The sequence below is a fragment of the Motacilla alba genome, chromosome 1 (assembly GCF_015832195.1).
Source record: "Motacilla alba alba isolate MOTALB_02 chromosome 1, Motacilla_alba_V1.0_pri, whole genome shotgun sequence".
NCBI classification, from domain to species: domain Eukaryota; kingdom Metazoa; phylum Chordata; class Aves; order Passeriformes; family Motacillidae; genus Motacilla; species Motacilla alba.
This window is the reverse complement of record NC_052016.1, coordinates 42,566,421-42,586,500: the sequence shown is the minus strand read 5'-3', so window position 1 is coordinate 42,586,500 and position 20,080 is coordinate 42,566,421. Positions and strand designations below refer to the sequence as shown.

The 20,080-nt window shown below is 38.6% G+C and overlaps 1 protein-coding gene across 33 annotated transcripts in view; it reads right to left on the bottom strand.

Annotated features, from left to right (window-relative positions):
- The window catches only part of DLG2 (discs large MAGUK scaffold protein 2), a 981,924-nt gene that overhangs the window by 399,712 nt on the left and 562,132 nt on the right, over positions 1-20,080 (bottom strand). For 2 of the 33 annotated variants that reach the window (XM_038137200.1, XM_038138342.1), the window contains exon 1: positions 16,569-17,089. The exons of 28 other annotated variants lie outside the window; for them this stretch is intronic. In XM_038137200.1, coding sequence (XP_037993128.1) covers positions 16,569-16,889 — 321 coding nt within the window. In that variant the 5' untranslated portion in view covers positions 16,890-17,089. Of the gene's footprint in view, positions 1-16,568; positions 17,090-20,080 lie in introns of those variants that run through there. 3 more of the 33 variants (XM_038138435.1, XM_038138619.1, XM_038138531.1) reach the window with 2 other exon arrangements.

The window sequence follows — 20,080 nt, the reverse complement described above, 5'->3', positions numbered from 1 at the left end:
ATTTACATTTCACATGAAATGAAAATACACAGAAGAAAGAAAGATACTCTATCTTCTTTCCTGCCCAGCACATTCTATCTGACTTATCTAACCCGGTCACCAAAAGCCATCTGCTATTAAAATATTTCCAGTGCACATGACATGAATATAAATAAATAGCTTCTTCAAAATACTTGGAATTAGAAGTAGCAACACATATTGATGCAAACATAGAAGAAATCACTTACTTATTTTATATACAACATACAACATGACTGTGTGCTATCTGGTGATAAGCAGTAATACCCATATGTTCAACTTATATTTATTATCATTTTAAAGCCATATTTCAATTACATGTTTTTTCAAGAAGTAAAAAATATATGTAATATAGGGGGTTTTTTTGATCATTAAAGTAATGATAAAACAGAAATACTGGCAATCTATTTCAATTCCAGGTATAAAGAACTATGCATTCTCTCCCCAGAAAAATCACCAGCTTTTGTAAAAGACAGCTCTTTATTACTTATCTTTTCATCAGAAACACAGAAGAGCTATGGTCATAGGTCTGAGCTCATTCAGTTCATCAGAGTGCAGTTTCATTCATTTCCCCCTCCAAAAGAAGCCTAACCCTCAGAACTGAAATTTAAAAACATGCCTTATTTTAGAGATATGTTACAGTTTTCCTTACCGGGACAAAAGAATCAAATGAACCCTGTTCCCGACTCTCAATAGCTGAAATTGTTTTCAACCAGAGGAGATAGCTTGAAATATCAGATATTTCAGAATGCTCCATACTGAAAGGTGCAAGATTAGCAGGACTGAGGTGAGACAGACTTGCAAAAGGAGGGCTTTGCCTGTGTTACATAAACTTCTAATTAGATCCCTGGTACAAATTGCTATCCTAAGAATAAAAAGTTAATCAAAAAACCTCATTGGAAGAATAGGAGGGCAAGATTAGAGCCGAGACAGCTGTGGCACAATAGCACAACTCCTAACAAGATTCTGTGCCACTATTCAGAAGTGAAAATATACGTGTGAAAATCAAAGTGTTCCTTTTGTGTTACTTCGGACTAAAGTGTTCACACCTGGTTTACCTCAGTGGAACACAAGAGACCCCTCTGTACTGGGATTCCAATGCAGCAAGCACCTAAATATCAGACCCCCTTAATGTCACAGCCAAAATATTTTCATGAAAAGAAGAAAATTTTGAAAGGAACTGAGTACAGAAGTGGCATGAGAACAAGTTTTGCAAGGACTTTTGGTGACAAACCGTAAGAGCCAACCTACAACAATTTGTTAAATTTGACTAAATCTTAGAAAACTACCCAAATAACCACAGGATAGCTGATGGATCATTTCTTATCTCTCCAGAAAGTTGCAATTCCAGTCTCTATTTCCAAAGTACAGCTGAGAGCTCTCTTTACCTGATCAGGTTTATATTCCCTGCCCACTTATGGGTGGTACTGTAGAAGTGAAAGGAGTAGTGACAGGACCCAAGGAAATGGCCTGAAGTTGTGTCAGTGGAGTTTTAGATTACAGATAAGGAAAACCTTCACCCAGAGGGTGGCTGGGCACTGAACAGGCTCCCCAGGGAAGTGGTCACTACACCAAGTCTGAGGGAGCTCACAAAGTGTTTGGACAATGCCCTCAGGCACACAGTGTGACTCTTGGGGACAGTCCTGTGCAAGGCCAGGAGTTGGACTCTATGATGCTTGTGGGTGTCTTCCAACTCAGGGTATTCTGTGACCCTTCAGAGGCAAGACATGACAGTTTTACCCACTGGTAAAACTCAGAGCACACAACTCTTGAAGATTTCAATAAGGTCAAGATTTCAGTTACAACTGTCTTTTAAGGAGGATGGTATAGAATATTTGTAGGCTGTCTGCTCAGAAAAGTCACACAAAGACTGACATTACCAGATATTTTCTGGAACAAGATGTCATCCTTTGCCAAAGAAGCTCTAAAGCAAATCTCATTATCAGAGCTGTTAAATAGCCAAGATGAAATGGAAATCTCAGATACGAAGGATGAAATACTGGAAATAACTTTTATATTCTCCAATTCCTTACCTTCTCATAAAAATGGGTGTCGAAAAAGAAGCAGGATAGAATTATTTGTTGAGAGGCAAGAGAAGAGAGATTGAAAACTCCTAGTACAAGGGACAGGGAAACAAGTGGCCCTAAACACTAATGTCATGTACTGTGTATTAAACTTGTCTGGTTTGTCTCCTTTGCCATTTTGGGGCTCCAAATATTCACAGTCAAATTGAAAAACAATGTCAAAAAAACCAAAATACTTGACAAATCAAGCAAGTTTAGAAAATAATACTTATTTAAAAAAACAAAAAACAAATAAGCAGCATTAAAAAACCCTACAGGTTTGCCTATTTTAGAACAAAGTATTTCTAAATTCTTTCACAATGCAGCATAAATACATTTTTGATGAGCAGATTATTTTTAAAAAATTATATAAAGTTTTCAGGAAAAAAAAAAGTTATTAAATGTTTTTTCCCTAAGAAAACTAATTTCTGAAAAGACCCAAAAAGACTTTGCAACAAAACCCAGGTAGCTTTGCAGAGTGGAGATGAGGAAAGGAAGACAGAGTGATGCTTCTCCCTTCTACTTCTTCACTTAAAATTGCACTGTTTAATGAGAAAATTCTACACTAATTTAAATGTTATAAAAATACTTCAGTATTAACTAAAATGCAATATCCCTGTAAAGCACATTTTAAAAAATATCTTATTTGACAAAATGATCATGTTCATTTAGCAGCAATTATAAAATATGTGTACTGTATATACGTAGGAGCAGGTAATTTTTCCTTTCCCTTCAAACTCTTTCCACAACATTCTGTACATTATTTGGTAAAAGGGGCTTGAACAGGTCTTTGGTTTCACCCAGTACAGTTGTTTGCATCAACTCAGAGAATCAATTTATAGAATGCTTTAAGTTGTAAGGAACCTTAAGGATCATCCCCCAATCCCCCTGCAATGAGCAGGGACACCTTCCACTAGACCAGGTTGCTCAAAGCCCCATCCAACCTGGCCTTGAACACTGCCAGGGATGGGTCATCCATACCTCTTCAGGACAACCTGTGCCAGTGCCTCATCACCCTCACAGGGAAGGATTTCTACCTCATATCTAGTTCAAACCTGCTTCCTTTTCAGTTAAAACTAATTCCCCCTTGCCCTGTCACAACACACCCTTGTAAAAAGTCTCTCTCCAGACCTCTCATAGCTTCTTTAGATAATGAAAGGTACTATGAGGTCCCCCTGGATCCACATGATCAGTATTATTTGCTTCTCAGAAAAGTGGAAGACTTGAAAATGAGGGCATAAATAACTCACCAATTCTTCATCAATCTGAAGAGCTAATGTTTATCCCATTATTTTCTAGGACATGAGAAGAATCGCTTATTGTGAAAATGGTTGCAATTAGTTTGTTTGTTGCATTACCTACTGAGCTCATAGAATAAAGTTTAATCTACAGAGTACCTTCTCCTGTAACTATGTGTGATCCAAATGGACCGTGACAGACACAGCTGAGTCCTTCAGCCAAGCCTCTGAAAACATCTTTGATAAAGGAGAGAAAATATCGAGAATAAAATGAGGGAACAACTGGACCGAGCAGTAATGGTACTGCATGGCAAAGAAGGCATACCCACAGAGAGACCACAGCCAATGGATAACTCCATGCTGAGCAGGTGCTCCCGCAGAGGGGCTGTTTCGCTTGTGACAAAAGTTGGTAAGATTTCTCTAATTTTATTTCAGTTCATGCACTTTTTCTCTCCTGCTTTTCCAACTTTTTCCTTGCTGCAGGGAGAGTGAGAGGTTTTTGTGGGGGCTTCCAGTTGGGGAAACAAACTTGATCTACCAGTCCTCCAATTAAGGCACCTTTCAGAAGGCTTTCCATCATATTTTTTAAAAGGACCTTATGGAATACCTAAATCTTTTCCACTATCTCTGAAAAACCACTACAGACATGTAATACCTCAGGTCAAGACAGTGATGACAAAACTTTAATAAAGAACTCATACTGAATAAAGATCAAAGTATCACAAAAGCTGCTGCGACTACATCCCATAAAAGCTCATACAGTTTATACACAAAGACACAACTCTACCAAATGTAAGTTTTTTTTTTTCCTTAAATTTTATAGGAAAAAAAAGCATTCCATGTTAGTTTATGCCTTGTATGTGTAATGCTGTAAGACTGACCATTTATAACAAGTATTTATTTCTATGAAATACAAGTACTGCTGTCAATCAAGTGAATGGTAAATAATTTTACCAGTAAAATTACTCTTATAAGTTAATATAACAGATCAGCTGGGAACAGCCCACAAGGTCTCCAGTAGAGAATTTTAGAAACCATTTAACTGTACCTCACCTTTTTAAACCATTCCAACTAGATTACTGCCTTCCTATGAACATTAAAATGTTTAATTTTTAAAAGAAATCTTAGATAACAGCTTCTATAAAGCCTCAATGGAGTTTTGCCAATCAGTTGTTTACAAACCTCGAACACATTAAGAATAAATGACAGAGATAACTGAGTGGTTTACAAGGGAAATACTTTGCATTAGAAGATTAAGAACAATATAGCCATTCAATTTTTCATACAGGTTTATTTATTTATGGTTTCAGAACTATGTGGGCTGTTTAAGTTTGGAGGGCTTTGCTAGTTATCCTTATTGAATTTTCAAGGGAAGTAAGGATAGAGCAGTGATTGCTGAGTTCCAGCCCAAAACTCCTGCATCACAATGTCTGAACTTTTCCATCTAATAATCAGAGGCAGGATTACTGCTTTATATTAATTTCAGATCAAATGATGCTCTGCTTCACTAACTTTTCCCACTAGTGCAGTAGCCAAAGACCAGTCATCGCAGCAATTCAGTATTTTCTTTAGTGTCTTTAAAACTTCTTTGTTGGATTGAATCTGAGTGCAAGATCTCTACAAAAATGTTATTTTCTTCCCCCCTAGACTTCCCTTCTTGTTGAAACCCCACTGTAATTTCAAGATAAATTTAGGATTACAAACAAATGAAGAAGCAGAATTTTCTGTGTGTTTGATTTATTCAATCTTGAAAACCTTTTAATCCTGTCAATTTACCTATCAGGTGGATTTTAAAAGGATTCTTCTTTTTCTTTAGTTTTATATAGAAATGGGAAAAAAACAATAGCATGAATTTTTAAAAAGGAACAACTGCAGGTTAGACTGCTACTTTGCAGTTGAGAAGGGTACTTAAGTTTTGGGTTAACTTCAGCATTCTAAGTATCACCAGTAATACCAAGTCCCACCAACACAGACTGTATCAGTTACACGGAAACAGTGTTAAGCACTCTGCTGAACTGTGGTCCACTTCAGTGGCTTCTTAATGAACTTCTGTATTTGAAGAAAAATATCTGTTAAAGAAGTTCCAGCTACGCTTAACAACTGTTTCTGCCATGGCTCTGCTCTTATATTTTCTCCTCTTACTCCAAGTTTACCAATTCAGCAGTACAAAAACTGCTTAAACTGTGTTGACCAGCCCACCACAACAGCCCAGCAATAAAGTCGGCTCCAGCTGCTGAAAGGAACATAATCTATTGATGGAAAAGCTGGAAGTAGTTCTGGTTAAGTAATTGCTTTGTATCTCCAAGTCAATATGTGCCTCACTCCAAGAGCATAGCCCTGCCTTTAGCTGAAAATTCTCATACATAGAACAGGCTGATGCAAACTGCCCCTCTTGAACAAAGAACCCACTGCATCTTTCTACCATAACATGAAGAACCACTAACTTCAAAAAGATGGAAAACTTAGCAACATACCCACACTCATGGACCCAGGAAGTCACTGAGAGTCCCCACAAAGGGCACTGAGCTTGATGCTGCACCTCAGGGGTGGCCACAACCAGCAAGGACATTTCAGATACCCTTCCACATAGATGGGTTAAAACTTCGAGCCATTCAACAAATTGTGCAGGTAGGTTCAGTCTAGCTGTTGCCTTAGGACTAAGCTATGACAAAGGGGTTGAAAATTAAGCTCTTCCTCTGTTCTATGTGCAATCCAAAAAACCATTTGTTAACTTCCCTACCTCAGCCTTCCCAGTGTGAAGTGAAATGAAATGAACCTTGACCTAACTCACAAATCTATCAGAAAACAAAAGAATCACATAGCTGCTCCTCTTGAGGCGCTTAAAGAAATGTCAAGACATCAGGCAGTAATGACATCTGGAGAAAACAAACAGGATCAATTTTGCTTTCATCACCTCTCCTGCCCCTGGTTGGTTGCTGAACACCAACTAATACTTCAGTCTGCAAAAGGAATTTCCTACATCTCTGTAGTTATATTATTGGTTTTATTATTAATAACACCAAAACAGAGCTCCTTTACCCCTCATCCCCATGCTAGCAAATGTTTTCGCTGTGGCAATTCTGTTACCTTTTGCATTTTGCTGGTTTGTCAGATTTGCTGAACCCTCAAGTACAAGAGGTAACATGATGGAATAGAAACTGGCAGAAAGTACATTAAAGTTATTATCACCTGAGGACAAATACTGGCAAGTGAACCACAAGAAAAAATACTTCCATCTGGAAATCAGACAAAGAGCATACAGGTAAACCCAGTAATTCCACCACTGCTTTGGCAACCATTCAAAAATGTGAAAATACAGATGAGTTATGAAAGAAGAAATGGAGAAGTAATGGGACTCTTTGAAAAGAAGACTGAAAGGAGCAAAGGTAAGAAGGAAAACAGATACTATATTTCAGACACTAAATGCAGTACCAACATGCATTTTGAAAGGGCATTATATAAAATGAGCAAAAGGAAACCTTTTAGTTAGATATGACAAGGGCTACCATCAGAGGACACAAGGACCAAAGAATTATGAATCTGAGGAGCTTTTTAGGTTTTGTCCATTCAGCAAAATATTTCTGCAATTCTGCATTTTCCACTACTACTAAGAGCTGATTCATTTCTTTCTGTATTCTCCATATGATTAACACGACATTTCTTGGTACACAAATTAGCTTAGCTGATAGACAGCAACCAGTGCTTAAAACCAAAATAACTAGGAGCGATAACCTCAATTTCCAGCACAAATTATTTAAAAAGTAATGTGCCAATTCCAGTTTTGTGCTGACTACATAGACTTGAATGCATCTCAGCTAAAAGAGAAGATCCACTGAGAATACTACCATGACAACTCAAAAGAAAAAAAGTATTACTTCTACTTCAGATTACTTCTACTTTTATACTTGAAGAGGCTGAGGAAGGTAGTAATTGCCCCAGAGGCAACCGCAGTGTATCATGACTCTGCATCATACATGTAGTAGATCTACATGTGGTACATTTCAGAAAGACTATGGGGCAGTCAAATCAACCCACAACAAACTAGCATTGCTCCACTTTATATTTCTATAGAGTTTCACTTCTGTAATATCATTAAAATTTATATAATAATTATTAAAAATTATAGCAACTTATTTTTTTTTCAAGGTTGTTGTAAATTCTATAGGCCAGGTTTTTTTGAAATACCTAGTGGGAACCTCATGAGGTTCCACAAGGCCAAGTTTTGAGGTCCCATAGCTGGGTCAGGGCAACCAATGACATCGATACAGTCCAGGGGATGAAATACATTAAAAGCAGCCCTGCAGACCAGGACTTGGGGGAACTGGTAGATGAAAGGTTAAATGTGACTGGCAATGCATGTTTGCAGGCTAGGAAGACAACTGTACCCTGGGCTGCATCCAAAGAAGCTATTAGAGACTGTCCAGAGGAGGGCACCAAGGATGATGAAGTGTCTTGAGGTGAAGCCACATGATGAGCAGCTGAGGTCACTTGGTCTGATCAGTCTGGACCAGAGAGGTCTGAGGGGAGACATCATTGTGGTGTACAGCATCCTTATGAGGAGAGGCACTGATCACTTCTCTCTGATGACAGGAGCCAAGGGAACTGCATGAAGCTGTGCCATGGGAGGTTTAGGTCAGAGATTAGGAAAAGGTTCGTCACCCAGAGGGTGGCTGGGCACTGGAACAGCTCCCCAGGGAAGTGGTCACAGCACCAGCCTGACAGAATTCAAGGAGCATTTGGATGGACAGTGCTCTCAGGCATGTGGGAGTGATTCTTAAGCCTATCCTGTGCAGCACCTGCCTCTAAATTTTTGCCTGAGCTGGTGGTATAGAGACCATTCAAAAACACAGCAGCAAATGTGGCAGCATCAGCCCCAGACTGAAGATGCGACCAGGGTTCTACTTTTTCAACTGATTTCTTACTGAACATCTAGATAAAAAAATTATGGTTATTTTTCTTTCAAAATGTCATTTGGGTGTCTGATCCTGTGTGCACAATTTCAGTCTCACAGAGTATGACAAGTGACCTCTATAGTCATGACTGCAAGACAGACAGATTTTGATAGAACCCAGATGTGTCTGCTGAGCAGGAAGTGAAAACAGAAAGGGAAAGGGAACAAGTCATCTCCAACTCTCCATTTCTTAAGTGAAACATCATTTCTGAATTCTTGGAGGCAGAAATGAGCTTGATACAAGCTTAGCACAGGGAGGTCCTTGAGCACTGCTGTGTTGTCAAAACCAAACTGCATGCACCAAATTGCACGTTAGCGTACCTAATACCTCTGGAAGGGGCATCTGCGCTGGGACATGACCCTTGTCACATGCTTCTGCTCTCAGCCTTGTGCTGGCAGTAGAAGCTGTGCTAGTGAACATCAACTGGGCCATGAAATATGTCTCTCAAACACTTATTTTATTTTTTTCCCCAAAGTAGGCTCTGCAGAATGAAGAAAAGTAAAAACAGAGCTTAGATCTTACATTTTCAAAGAATGTGATCACCTCTCAGGTGATGGTCGCAACATAAAACCTGAACAAAGCAGCACATGGATAAATATTAATTCCTATTCCCGTGATCATGAATGCAACAAATAGCAGTTCAGTATAGAACAAGCGTTTATTGGAATTTAAAAGCAAAACAAATGTAAACAAAGAGTCTGAAAATTGAACAAGGAATGTTAAAAGCCTCAGTTTAACTGATTTCATACCTGGCTGCAGAGTAGCTGCTCTGGGAGGGCAGCTACAGAAATCCTAAGACACTAATCCATTCTGCTCTCATTTGAAATGCATAATGAAAATCATTTGTCTGATGTTCTATTTGACCAATTATATGAACAATTTCAGCTGCTGAAGTAACCTGCCTCTACTTGCACAAATACTTAATCAGAAAGGCAAAAATCTCTATTAAAAGTATGATAATATCCAAATCAAAACCAGCTGGTATTTTGCTAAATTGGATTTTGTACTGTATTCATAGCTGGCTCCTGTGACTTAAAAGAAAGCTTATACCAGAACTGGAATTTACAAAAAGGATTATTTTGTTTGTTTTTCTGATATTTGGTTTAGATATTACAAGACCTCTGTTTTCAATACATAAAGAATTCCTTTTTGATCCCTGTATTTCTAAGTCTCAGAATGATGGAATATTTTGAAATTAGATGACTACTGAGACAATTCTTCTGATTAACTGTAGTAATTTATAAAAACTACTTATACAAAAAGATAAATGAGTATATGTTATTTAATTTATAAACTCTCTTGTAATAATCTAAGGCTTATTTCAGAGCAAACATGGTTCTTAAAAGCAAAGTAATTGAGTCCATATTCCTTTCTTGACATTTTCTTGGCTTTATTTTTATTATCCTTCATCCAAAAGTCACATGCAGACATGGGGAAAGAGAGAGCTAAATTGGCAAACTCTGTAAATCTTGTCACTACTATAACCAGAAATTCCTCTTAGTTTTTTTGGGTTTTGTTTTTTTTGGTTTTTTTGGTTTTTTTTTTTGGTGGAGAAGGCTGATATTTTTGTACCCCAGAACAGTAGAGAGAGACATTTCCAAAAGGGAGATCAATTTTCGGGTTGTGTCTCCAAGACACACCAAAACAGCTCAGACCAATTCTATCTCAATCTGAGCCATTGCTCAGTGTCCAGCTATAAACTGTCATGCATCACCTTTCACTTCTTTTGTTTGGATCAGACCAAAGCCACCTTGCTGAGTTGCTGTCAAGTGTTTGCATCTTAGAATTCCCAACTTAAACATAGTGCAACATTAGACACGAAGCCCAACCAGGGTTATCAAGCCTCATTCCAAATCATTTTATGCAAACCATAAGGCAACAATTTCAGGGTATTTTTTTCCTTTTAGTCCAGAGAGCATCCAGTTAATCAATCCTGCTGACATGCCACTAAAAACTCCCAGCAACCTCATGAACCAGTCTAAGAGACAGGAAGACTAAAATCCTATTATGTGGCCTATGCCATGAGAGTATTATAGGAAAGATTAAAGACTTTCCCGTGTTCTAAGTTCCTGTGGTACCAAGGATCTTCTTAGGTGAAATGCCTGGAGAGTCCTAGGATTAGATTACATGGCATGGTAGAACGTACAAAAAAAGTGCAGGAAAAATAAAAAGTTTTGAATCCCTTTGAGGTCTACCAGTTTGGGTTTCTAGAGAAATGTCCCTCTGTTCTCAAATATGACGAACAGGTTATCCATGGATGAATAAACATGGCCAGTATTAGACAAAATTATGAATAGCAAGAGAACTATCAGAACACTCGCGCCGTTTTGGCCAATTACCAATGCTACAAACCCTGTCCAAACCCTACAATTCCCTTTCTATGTCCCCTTTCATCCCTCTCTGAATATCCCAGCAGCCAAACTACATGTCAAGGGGAGAAAATGTTCTTGGCTTTTCGGGGCATCTAGGAGGTGAAACATTGAAATACGGGTTTAAATAAATGCAATTCTAAACACAGTGCAACGAATGCAAATTAGGCATTAAGACATTTTTGATTGAACAATCAGCAGGAGCCAAATAATGTGTAATTAAACTATAAATCATTACTATCACTGGTAAGTACTGTACATAGTGTATCCACTTCCATATTTAAAGGAAAATGTATGGAACGTCTTGCACACAAATACTGTCATGATATATGTAACCCTGCCTATTTCTTAAATTTCTTAGCTAACACTTAAGATTATGTGCTATCAAAAATATCAACACTGATCAAGACCTGATAAATAATATTCTGTCTCCTTTTATTAATGTAACAAATGAATGAATATCCACTTTTCTTTTACTTTGAGAAGTCTACCTTTGCAAAGCAATACTACATTATCAATCAATGCAGGGATTGCTGAATTATCTCCTGTGAGATGGTGGAAAATCTGGGATGACAGACATCCCCCCAAATTCCTGAATCTGAAGACCACAAAGCCTCCTAAATACCACTGGTGTTTTCTTTTTCCTTTCCTTAAACAAAATAAAAACAAACAACCCCCAAAAAATCCAAAACAAAAGGGAAAAAAAAAACAAAAAAAAAAAAAACCCAGAACAAAAGTAAAAAAAAAAGAAAAAATACCCTAAAAACCCAAAGCAAAACAAAACCACCAAAAAAGGAACTTTCATGTTTAAAGGGAAAGTCCTACTGTGGCCCCAGCATATTTAGTTTCTGGAGTTTCTGGCCTTTTCATTGCATACCATTCCAATTGGAGTCACATGAACAACCATTAAGCTAAGGAAACACATTTCCAAACAATTACTGTATCACAGAATTACTGAGGTTGGAACAGACCTCTGAGATCACTGAGTCCAACCATTAACCTAGTACTGCCAAGCCCACCACTCATCTATGAGCCTTTTAAATACCACTTCCTTGGGAAGGCTCTTATGCCTCATTTCATGTTACTTCTGACCAGGAGTGTTCCCTACATCACTAAGGAAATTGCTAGTCTCAACAGGCTAAGCTTTGATCTCCTTTTTATGCCAAACATAATTGCTATGAATTCAGCAGTAACAAAGATTTCCTGGTTTTAGCAGAAGAAATAGGTTAAACATGAATGCAAAAATCAAAGATCTCTAAAGCAGCTGTCCTGGGAGAGAATCAGATCTGAATGCCACATAGAACGGTGCAGACTTCTCAAAGCCCTCTGTCAGTGAGAGGGCCTGGATACAGGAATTGTTAGAACAATATCACTCATCTTCAAAAGAATATGATAACGGCTTTTGTATTTTGCATTTGTACATCTCTTACATAGCAGCTGCACAGATTGCTAACAGTGTTTCAATGACCTCACTTCTATGAATGCAGCATGAAGATCAAGCCAAGCAAGATGCTGAATGAAGAGCTGTCATCTAAATCCACTGATAAGAGCATACCACCCTGAGAATGGAATATGAGCTTTTTTCCTCATGAAAAACTGCCCTGCTACTCCTACCAAAACTTGAGCTCAAGTTACATACCATCTAACTCTCAACTGCCTTAATGATTTAAAAGAAAAAAAAAAAAAGTGTAAAAGCCAATCATTGCTCTTTATTTGCAGTTTAACTGCTATTTTACTGGCACTTGAACACACTAGAGTAGAGTGAAAAGCTCTCCCTTAGCTAAGTGAAATAGCTTGATGTAACTTTATAGCCAGGAGGGGCTTGCCAGAAGAATGGCCACTTGCGTGTGGGAGTCTGTGAACTGAAAGAGTGATCTAAGCTTTCAAAAACACAACCCATGATAAGTAATTTCTTCATACAGCTGGAAGAGCCAGTCTCTCTTAGAGTAGACCTTCTGCATTAGTACTGAGGCAGAATGCCTTAAAGCAAGCTCTCACTTCATGCCACCATGCAAGGGCTCTCAAATGAAATGCTGGAATTTCAGCACTAGCCCCAAAGACCTTCAAACACAAAAGACAGTTTCAGGGGATCCTTCAGAATTTGGCTGCTCACAGCCCTTTTAAAGTCATGCCACATCTATAGCTTAGGTTTAGCTCACAAGTCTCTACCAGGTAACAAAACATAACTATTTCTTTCTCAAGAAGTTATTTCTAAAAGAAGAAATAGTTTATCCTAAAAGAAACTGACTACAAAAAAACTTTTCTGATGTTGATTGTAAGAAAAAACACAACTAACCAAAAAAGTCCTCAAATCAACAGTAAACTATTCAAAAATAGGTGAAAATTTTCACTTTTATGGAAGTTTTCAAAACAAAGCACATGTATGCACTTTTGCAGATGACACATTTAGGATACTATCTGCAATGAGATGATTTTATTTGAGAATGTATTAAAATAGAAGGGCTGAAAATTTTATAGCAAATAGTAGCTAAATTTCAGTGGTCTCCAATATTGTCTTCTGAACTAGGAAACAGCCAAAGATGGCAATCTAGTTCTACACCTTCCTTCCCCCTCGAAAGGACAATCTTGAGCTCATGGAATCCCAAAGCTCTTATTGGGAAAGTGTTTAGAGGAGGACCTCCTTCATACAGACCACACAAAGTAAAATTCATACTTTGGACTTCCTAAAACAAGAACAGCAACACAAACTCTGCAATTTCCTCTTCAATCTACAATCAGGGCAATACAGACTCCTATCCCTCTGTCCTTTCTGCACAAAGAATGTATTCATTGCACACCTTAAGCTAAACATATATTTCTAATCTAATTAATTGCTACATTGCATGTGCCAGCAATCTAGAGGTGCCTACAGGGAAAGTCCATCCAATCTTACAAACCAAATTCCATGGCAGAATGACCCAAGGAAAACACCAGGTCAACCTCCTCGCCTCTGCAAGGCCCTCTTCCACCCTCAAGTTTTTCTCAGATCTCTCACAGCATGACGGTGACCTGAAGTATGAAATCACCGAGTGAATCACAGAAATCATATAATTCCATATACTAATGGGGATAGAGATGCCCAGTGCACTGTGGAGACAAAAAATATTACCAAGCAACAGGAACATTTAAAACTTGCCTATTAACTTACTTTTCTTTTCACTTTCCCCCCATCCTTTTTTCTTTCAAACAAAGAAACAGAACTGTAAATGTGTTTGTCAAAAAAAAATGGAAGTTAAAAGCCAAATCAGGTCTTGGAATCAAATTTCCATCTAAACATGATTTCAACTCACTTTGGAAATTTGGGAATTTTGGGTTGGGGGATTTTTGGTTTTGTGGGGTTTTGTTTTGTTTTGTTTTTTTTTAATTCCAAGTTAATTTCTATTTGGTATATGGAGAGAGTTCTTGTACCCACAAGTCAGCATGACATTGTAAGCAAACACAAACATGCAAAGCCAGCAAAGCAAAATTTTTAAGACACTTGTAATATCAATAATACCAGAGTGATACTCTTTGCTCTGGCACACTAAAGAAGAAACTGGCAAAGAAAATGGAGTCATCTACTTCTCAACAAAATCAACACTTCTGTCAGGATCAGGATGCCAAAGTGCATATTAGTAACAACTGTCAAGTACACACTCTAGGAATGAAGGACCTGTGAAATCAGTTTGGTACAAGAGTACTATCAAGAAGCTGTTTTACAAGGTGTTATGTCTTTCCTATGTCTGAACAAAGGAGTCTCTCCTAAAAGAAGTCAAGCAGAACAAAAACCTGATCAGAACTTTATGTAATAAAGCAAACCACCTTGGAAGCTATCAATCTCTTCTTTACTCTCACATTTACACATTAGCTGGAAATTTAAAATAAATTCTCTTATTTTTCCTTCCTTAGGCCAGCAAATTTAACTGTTCCACTACATCCCTTTATTTTAGCAAGAAAGAAAGATTTCCCCATCAACACAGCCCTCAAAAAACATCACTGACTTCCACCTGTACCCCCAAACTAGGTAGAAGTAGTAAGGGCAGGCCTATAATGTTTTCTCATATTGTTTCCATGCAATATCATTGATGATTTTCTAGGTGTATGCACATACAACAATACATGTACACACACACAAACAAACGTACACACACTCCTCCCTTCCTGCCCATACCTTACACCAATGCTTACCTTGCGAGAGAAAAGGAGATTGTTATTTGAAACAAACTATCTCTCAACTCTATGACACTGAAACCACCAAGTGTTTGCCCAAGTACATCAGTCCACCCCCAGACACAGTGATAAATTCAGTACAGACACAGCCCAAGAAAGGCACCTTCATAAACAGAAAAAGGTAGTTGGCATTCAGAACATACAGTAAAGCAAGTTTCCAAAACAAAGTTCAGTATTAAATATAAGAAGTACATAAACCTGAATATTTCCACATCACCTAAACACATGAGGATGTGATCATAAAGACATTAAAACTACTGAAAAAAACTTGACAATACATCTTAAAAGGGTCTTTTTGGGCATTTTTTAATAATGCTCCTTCATTTTTTATTTATAAATTCTGTACCTTTGAAAACCAAGGAGCTCTTTCATTGAAGGTATTTTTTCCTTTAATCTTTTTCCAAATCAAAAAGAGCCTAAGACAATATTTAGAACTTTTTATAATTCAAATTTGAAACAAGTCTAATTTGATGCTTTATATTTTGTTTTAACATTGGCTTTATTCCAACATAAACAGCTGTGTATGCCTTGTACATGAAAGAAAATATAGAAAATATTTTGTAGTCACATGTAACACTGGTCACTCAAAAATTTAACAGAAAGCTTAGTTTTTCCACTTGATTTTAGATTTGAGAGGGGAAAAAAGGAAGCTTTTTTATACAACAATCTCTTTCAGTCAACAGAACGTCACTTTTTCAGCCCATAAGACAAGATAAAATACAGCTACACTATCTGACAATCCTTTGCCTTATTGCTTTTCTGTAGAGTGAAAAGATATTAAAACCATTTCCATGAAAGAATCGATGTAATCTCTAGAGAGGATGCCCATGTTCAGCGTGGGCTGAGGCTAGTTAAACTCTAGTGTACACTTCATCAGTAAGTAGAGATGTATTTCAAAAACTTATTTCAGCAACACCTTCTGCCTTTTTCTACTGTGAAATGCTGACAAAAGCATTCTATGTTGACATTACAGAAAGCTTTTTTGAATAAGCTGAAAGTTTTCAAAGTGGGACATGAAAACATGAATGAGTGGAGGTAATTTTAATACTTTTTAGTATTAACCATCCTATGAGTGTCACTGAGATTCCTATTTCACAGTGCTGGGTTTCAGTATAGTTGCTTACAGGTAATTGTACACATCATAGGCAATGCTTGGTTTATATTTGAAAATACACTGCCCTGCATTTAAATAAAAATCAAATTATTTGTGAAAACTAAAGCGCTATTTCATATTTATTAGAGATTTCAACTACATTTCAGGTTCCAAAGAGGAGAAAAAGGTCACACTTTCTCTTATCAGTAAATCTAACATCCCCCTCCCCCATGTTGTCTCTTAAAATATTATTTTAACTCCATGCAATATTTGACAACAAACTGTTTACAGAAGCTCACAAAATCCTTTACACATGGGAGATAAACACATCAGTTCTATATGCCACAATGGAATATGAAGTCTGCAGAACCTGGAGGAACAAACCAAAATATTTTAACAAGAAAACCTTCCCAAGAACAGCCCACAATTTTCACAGGCAACAGAGAAGCAATACCCAAACACAGGTATGACCCCCCGACATAGCTTGCCCTTGCATATAAAATTTCCAGAATAAACCACTAAACACACATCGGGATGCATCACAAAAACTTGTCGACACCACCAAACCTCACTTTCTCTCCCTGGAGCATCCTCTAAGTCGCCTGCAGAGTGAAGAATCAGCTCACCTGCACCGGGGGGGCCCAGCCGTGGGCACAGCCGCACTCTGACCACCACTGCCCCGGGCCGCCCAGGGGCTTGGCTGGGGATTTGGGGGGGCTCCTCCGCACCGTGTCCCACAAAGGCACCAACTTGCCCCTGCCCTGGCCGCCACCCGCGGCTCCCCAGGAGGGCAGCGCCTGGGAGCCGTGCGGGAGGCCGGGCGGATGCTGGTGCCAGCGGCAGGCGCAGCGGGCATCCCTGGCGGCGGGGGGCACGTTCCTGCCGCCGTCCGAGCCCTCGGCGCCCCTGCCGCCGCAGCTGTGCTGCCGGGGAAGGTGCCCGTGCATGGCTCGCCCTGCCCGCCGGGCACGGAGGCGGGGGCGAGGCGCGGCGGCGGGGCCCGGCCGGCCCGGGGCAGCGCGGGCTAGCGGCGGGGCATGGCGGCGGCCGGGGCCGGCGGGGGCCGCTGCCCGGCAGCCCCGTGTCAAAGCCGGACTCCACTCGCGCAGCCACTTGACAGCATCCCCGCTGCAGGCAGAAGCAATCAATGCTCTGCGTGGCTGGGACGCACGCCTGCATCCCTTTCTGGATGACAAACCACGGGAAGGGATTGGGGGGGGGGGGGAAATATCCGACAACCAACAAAAACCGCTCTTGCAATTTTCAGGAAGATTTAGTCATTTTCTAGCTGACCCTGACACGAGTCACAGGCACCCTGCTGAAGCGCATTTATATGTACAAGCTTTACAGGCAAAGTGCTTTCTTGTGGAAATAGCATCTAGACAAAGTACTGAAAAAGATACTCCTTTACCAATGATCCAAACAGACGCGGGAGCGTTGTTTTCTCTGCATGCCTGAAAGGACCTTGTCAACAAAATTGCATCAGAAGATGCAAATGCGAAGTCCGGGAAGAATGTTATCTGCCCTAAATGCTAAACCACGGCATGAACGACGGTATGTGCTAATGTGCACAGGCTAATGTGCACAAACAAGGCTGAGAGAGCAAGAGGCTGAATTTTAAAATAAAGCAAAAAAGACCTATGCCACAAATTAAAAACACTCCAGCATCTCATATATTCAATGTGAATTTTGTGTGTGTGTGTGTGTGTGTGTGTGGGAATCTCAAGTTTCTGATCAATGTATAATTTTCTCTTCTGTTTTTCACCCCTTTAAAATTCTTTGGTGCTTGCCAATAAACTTCTATACAGAGTTTTCTGTAAATCCCCTCTTAGGTTTTTCTTCCTAATACAATCTCTTGTCCTTAAATTATCTTGGAATTCTTTCGTTGAGATTATCTTCTTTTATTGCTTCTTACACAAGTGACAGAAGTGTAAAGGGAATAAATCTGGTCTGATTATTCCAAGCACCTTGAGATTTTTAGGGGTACTCTCCAATCTCAGGTACCTCAGTCCTTAGGCCCATAAGACACTCATTGGATCATGGACTTGTATATGTGTATTCTTTTTTAAGATTTTACCTTAAGCATATTTCAGGTACATTTAACCATAGGAAATAACAAATTGATTTCGAAAAACAAATACAGGAATGTGTAACCATACTTTTGGGTCTGTTGGCATTCAACTAGGATTTCTGTGGCGTTCAACACACAGAAATTAAAACAACCAGTAATATATATAGTTCTACTATGGCAAAGCCTAAAAAAAAAAATCTACTTTTGAAGACTTCAAAGACAACTATGACTATCTGCTTTCAAGTGAGAAATATGAATTTTTACAAATGCATTGATGCAAAAAAACTTGATTCAGTTATTTAATTCCTCCTACAGAGCTAATGTAAAATTCCTCAAAACTCAGCCATAGCTAAAATGCATAACAATAAACCCTGGCAGTAATTCTTGAATTTAAAAAAAAATATGGCAATGCTTTAACAGTGGAGAAAATATTTTGACAACACTGCAGTTCAAATTGCTGCATATGAAACTCACATCAGTTTTAGTTGTGTTTCCATTCAAGGTGCTTGTCCCAGATACACTAAACTGATGTGATAATGCGAGGCTTATTCTGAGGTCCACTGAACAGCCAAAATCATGCACCATATACTCTCACATAACAAAAACCCAACTGCAAGAAGTCACAGAGCTTGGCATGGAATTCAGGTCACTTCATGTTTGAAAAAGAAATACTAATGCACTTCTGAATTGCAAGCAGAGATGTGGAAGCCAGCACTTAAAAACCTGAGCTAAGGGAGTCCACAAGAAAAACATCACTACATGTAAAGTAAATGTAAAGTTACATAAGCCTGAATCCATCTTTTGCAGTTTTACTCAAGCATAAGAAGTGAAGGTGTGTGAGCTGTCCAGAAAGCTGCTTTCCTCTAGTGCTCAAGGGAAATTCAACCCTGAGCACCTAAAAACTTGTCTGCCAGAAGGTAATTCAAGTCATTACTGCACCACTTCCAGCAGAACTACCTTGATTAAAGAAATATATGTATTTACATTATGTGAAGCTATAAATCATATTTATAAAATTGTAACATACTTATTTATAGATCACATATATACATATATATATAAATCAAAACACTAATAAAGCCAAATTCAGTTTTTGTTTCCATCTTTGTAGATCTATATTAGCAGTGTCCATCACCTTAAAACCATCAGCCTTTTGGTCACATAGCAAGCTACCTAGCTCACCCCAGACTATCCCAATGCTATTCCAGCTTTCTCAAAATGCCAGTAAAAATCTAAAAAAAAAAAAAAAAGCAAAGAAATATTAATAGATATTTCAAAGCTATTTGGAAGAATCTGGATAATTGCACAAGTAACCAAAACCTCAAACAAATTTTAAAAAGCTACTCAGAATAATATACAATATATTGCAAAAATCAGGGCAAGCAATGGCTACAGGAGGATTGGTGAGTGTAAACAATTTACAGATTCCACAACCACACATAGTCTGTAGACCACCTACACACAAAATTTTGGGTAAAGTCAACTGTACCAGAGCACTGAAATGTCTATCACAAACTTCCCTTGCCCTATATTTTGAAGCAGTAGAGGAACTTTTAGCAACCGTAGTGCACCCCAAGCAGAACAATTAAGGACTATATTGGCCTCCTTTTGACTGTAACATTCATGTCAAAACAGTATATTTAAAACAACCTCTTCGCAAAACGTGAAAAAGGGTTTTTTTCCGAAAGAATTTGCCACCAGTGAACATTGCCCAGAAGTGTTGGGTAGGTTCAGGGTATTTCACACTCTAAAAAATAGCAAAGAATTCCTACAAATAAATTATTTTACTGACAAGACTCTTTTGTAAAGGTTGTCACTGCCTATGTGAGACAGAAACACTTGAATATGGGATGCATATGTGCAACTAATTGCCAGACAAGGTGGTAAGATGGATTCAAAAGATAATGCAATTTCATCCGCTGTAATTGAACCATTGTATTAGAGAGGATGGCACACACCTCTGGATGAACTCGGATTAACACGTGGCTCAAATCCACATGCCCAACTGTCACTCTAATTCAGTAGGAACTGGTGCACAACACAAAACTGAATATTGTGCAAGACAGG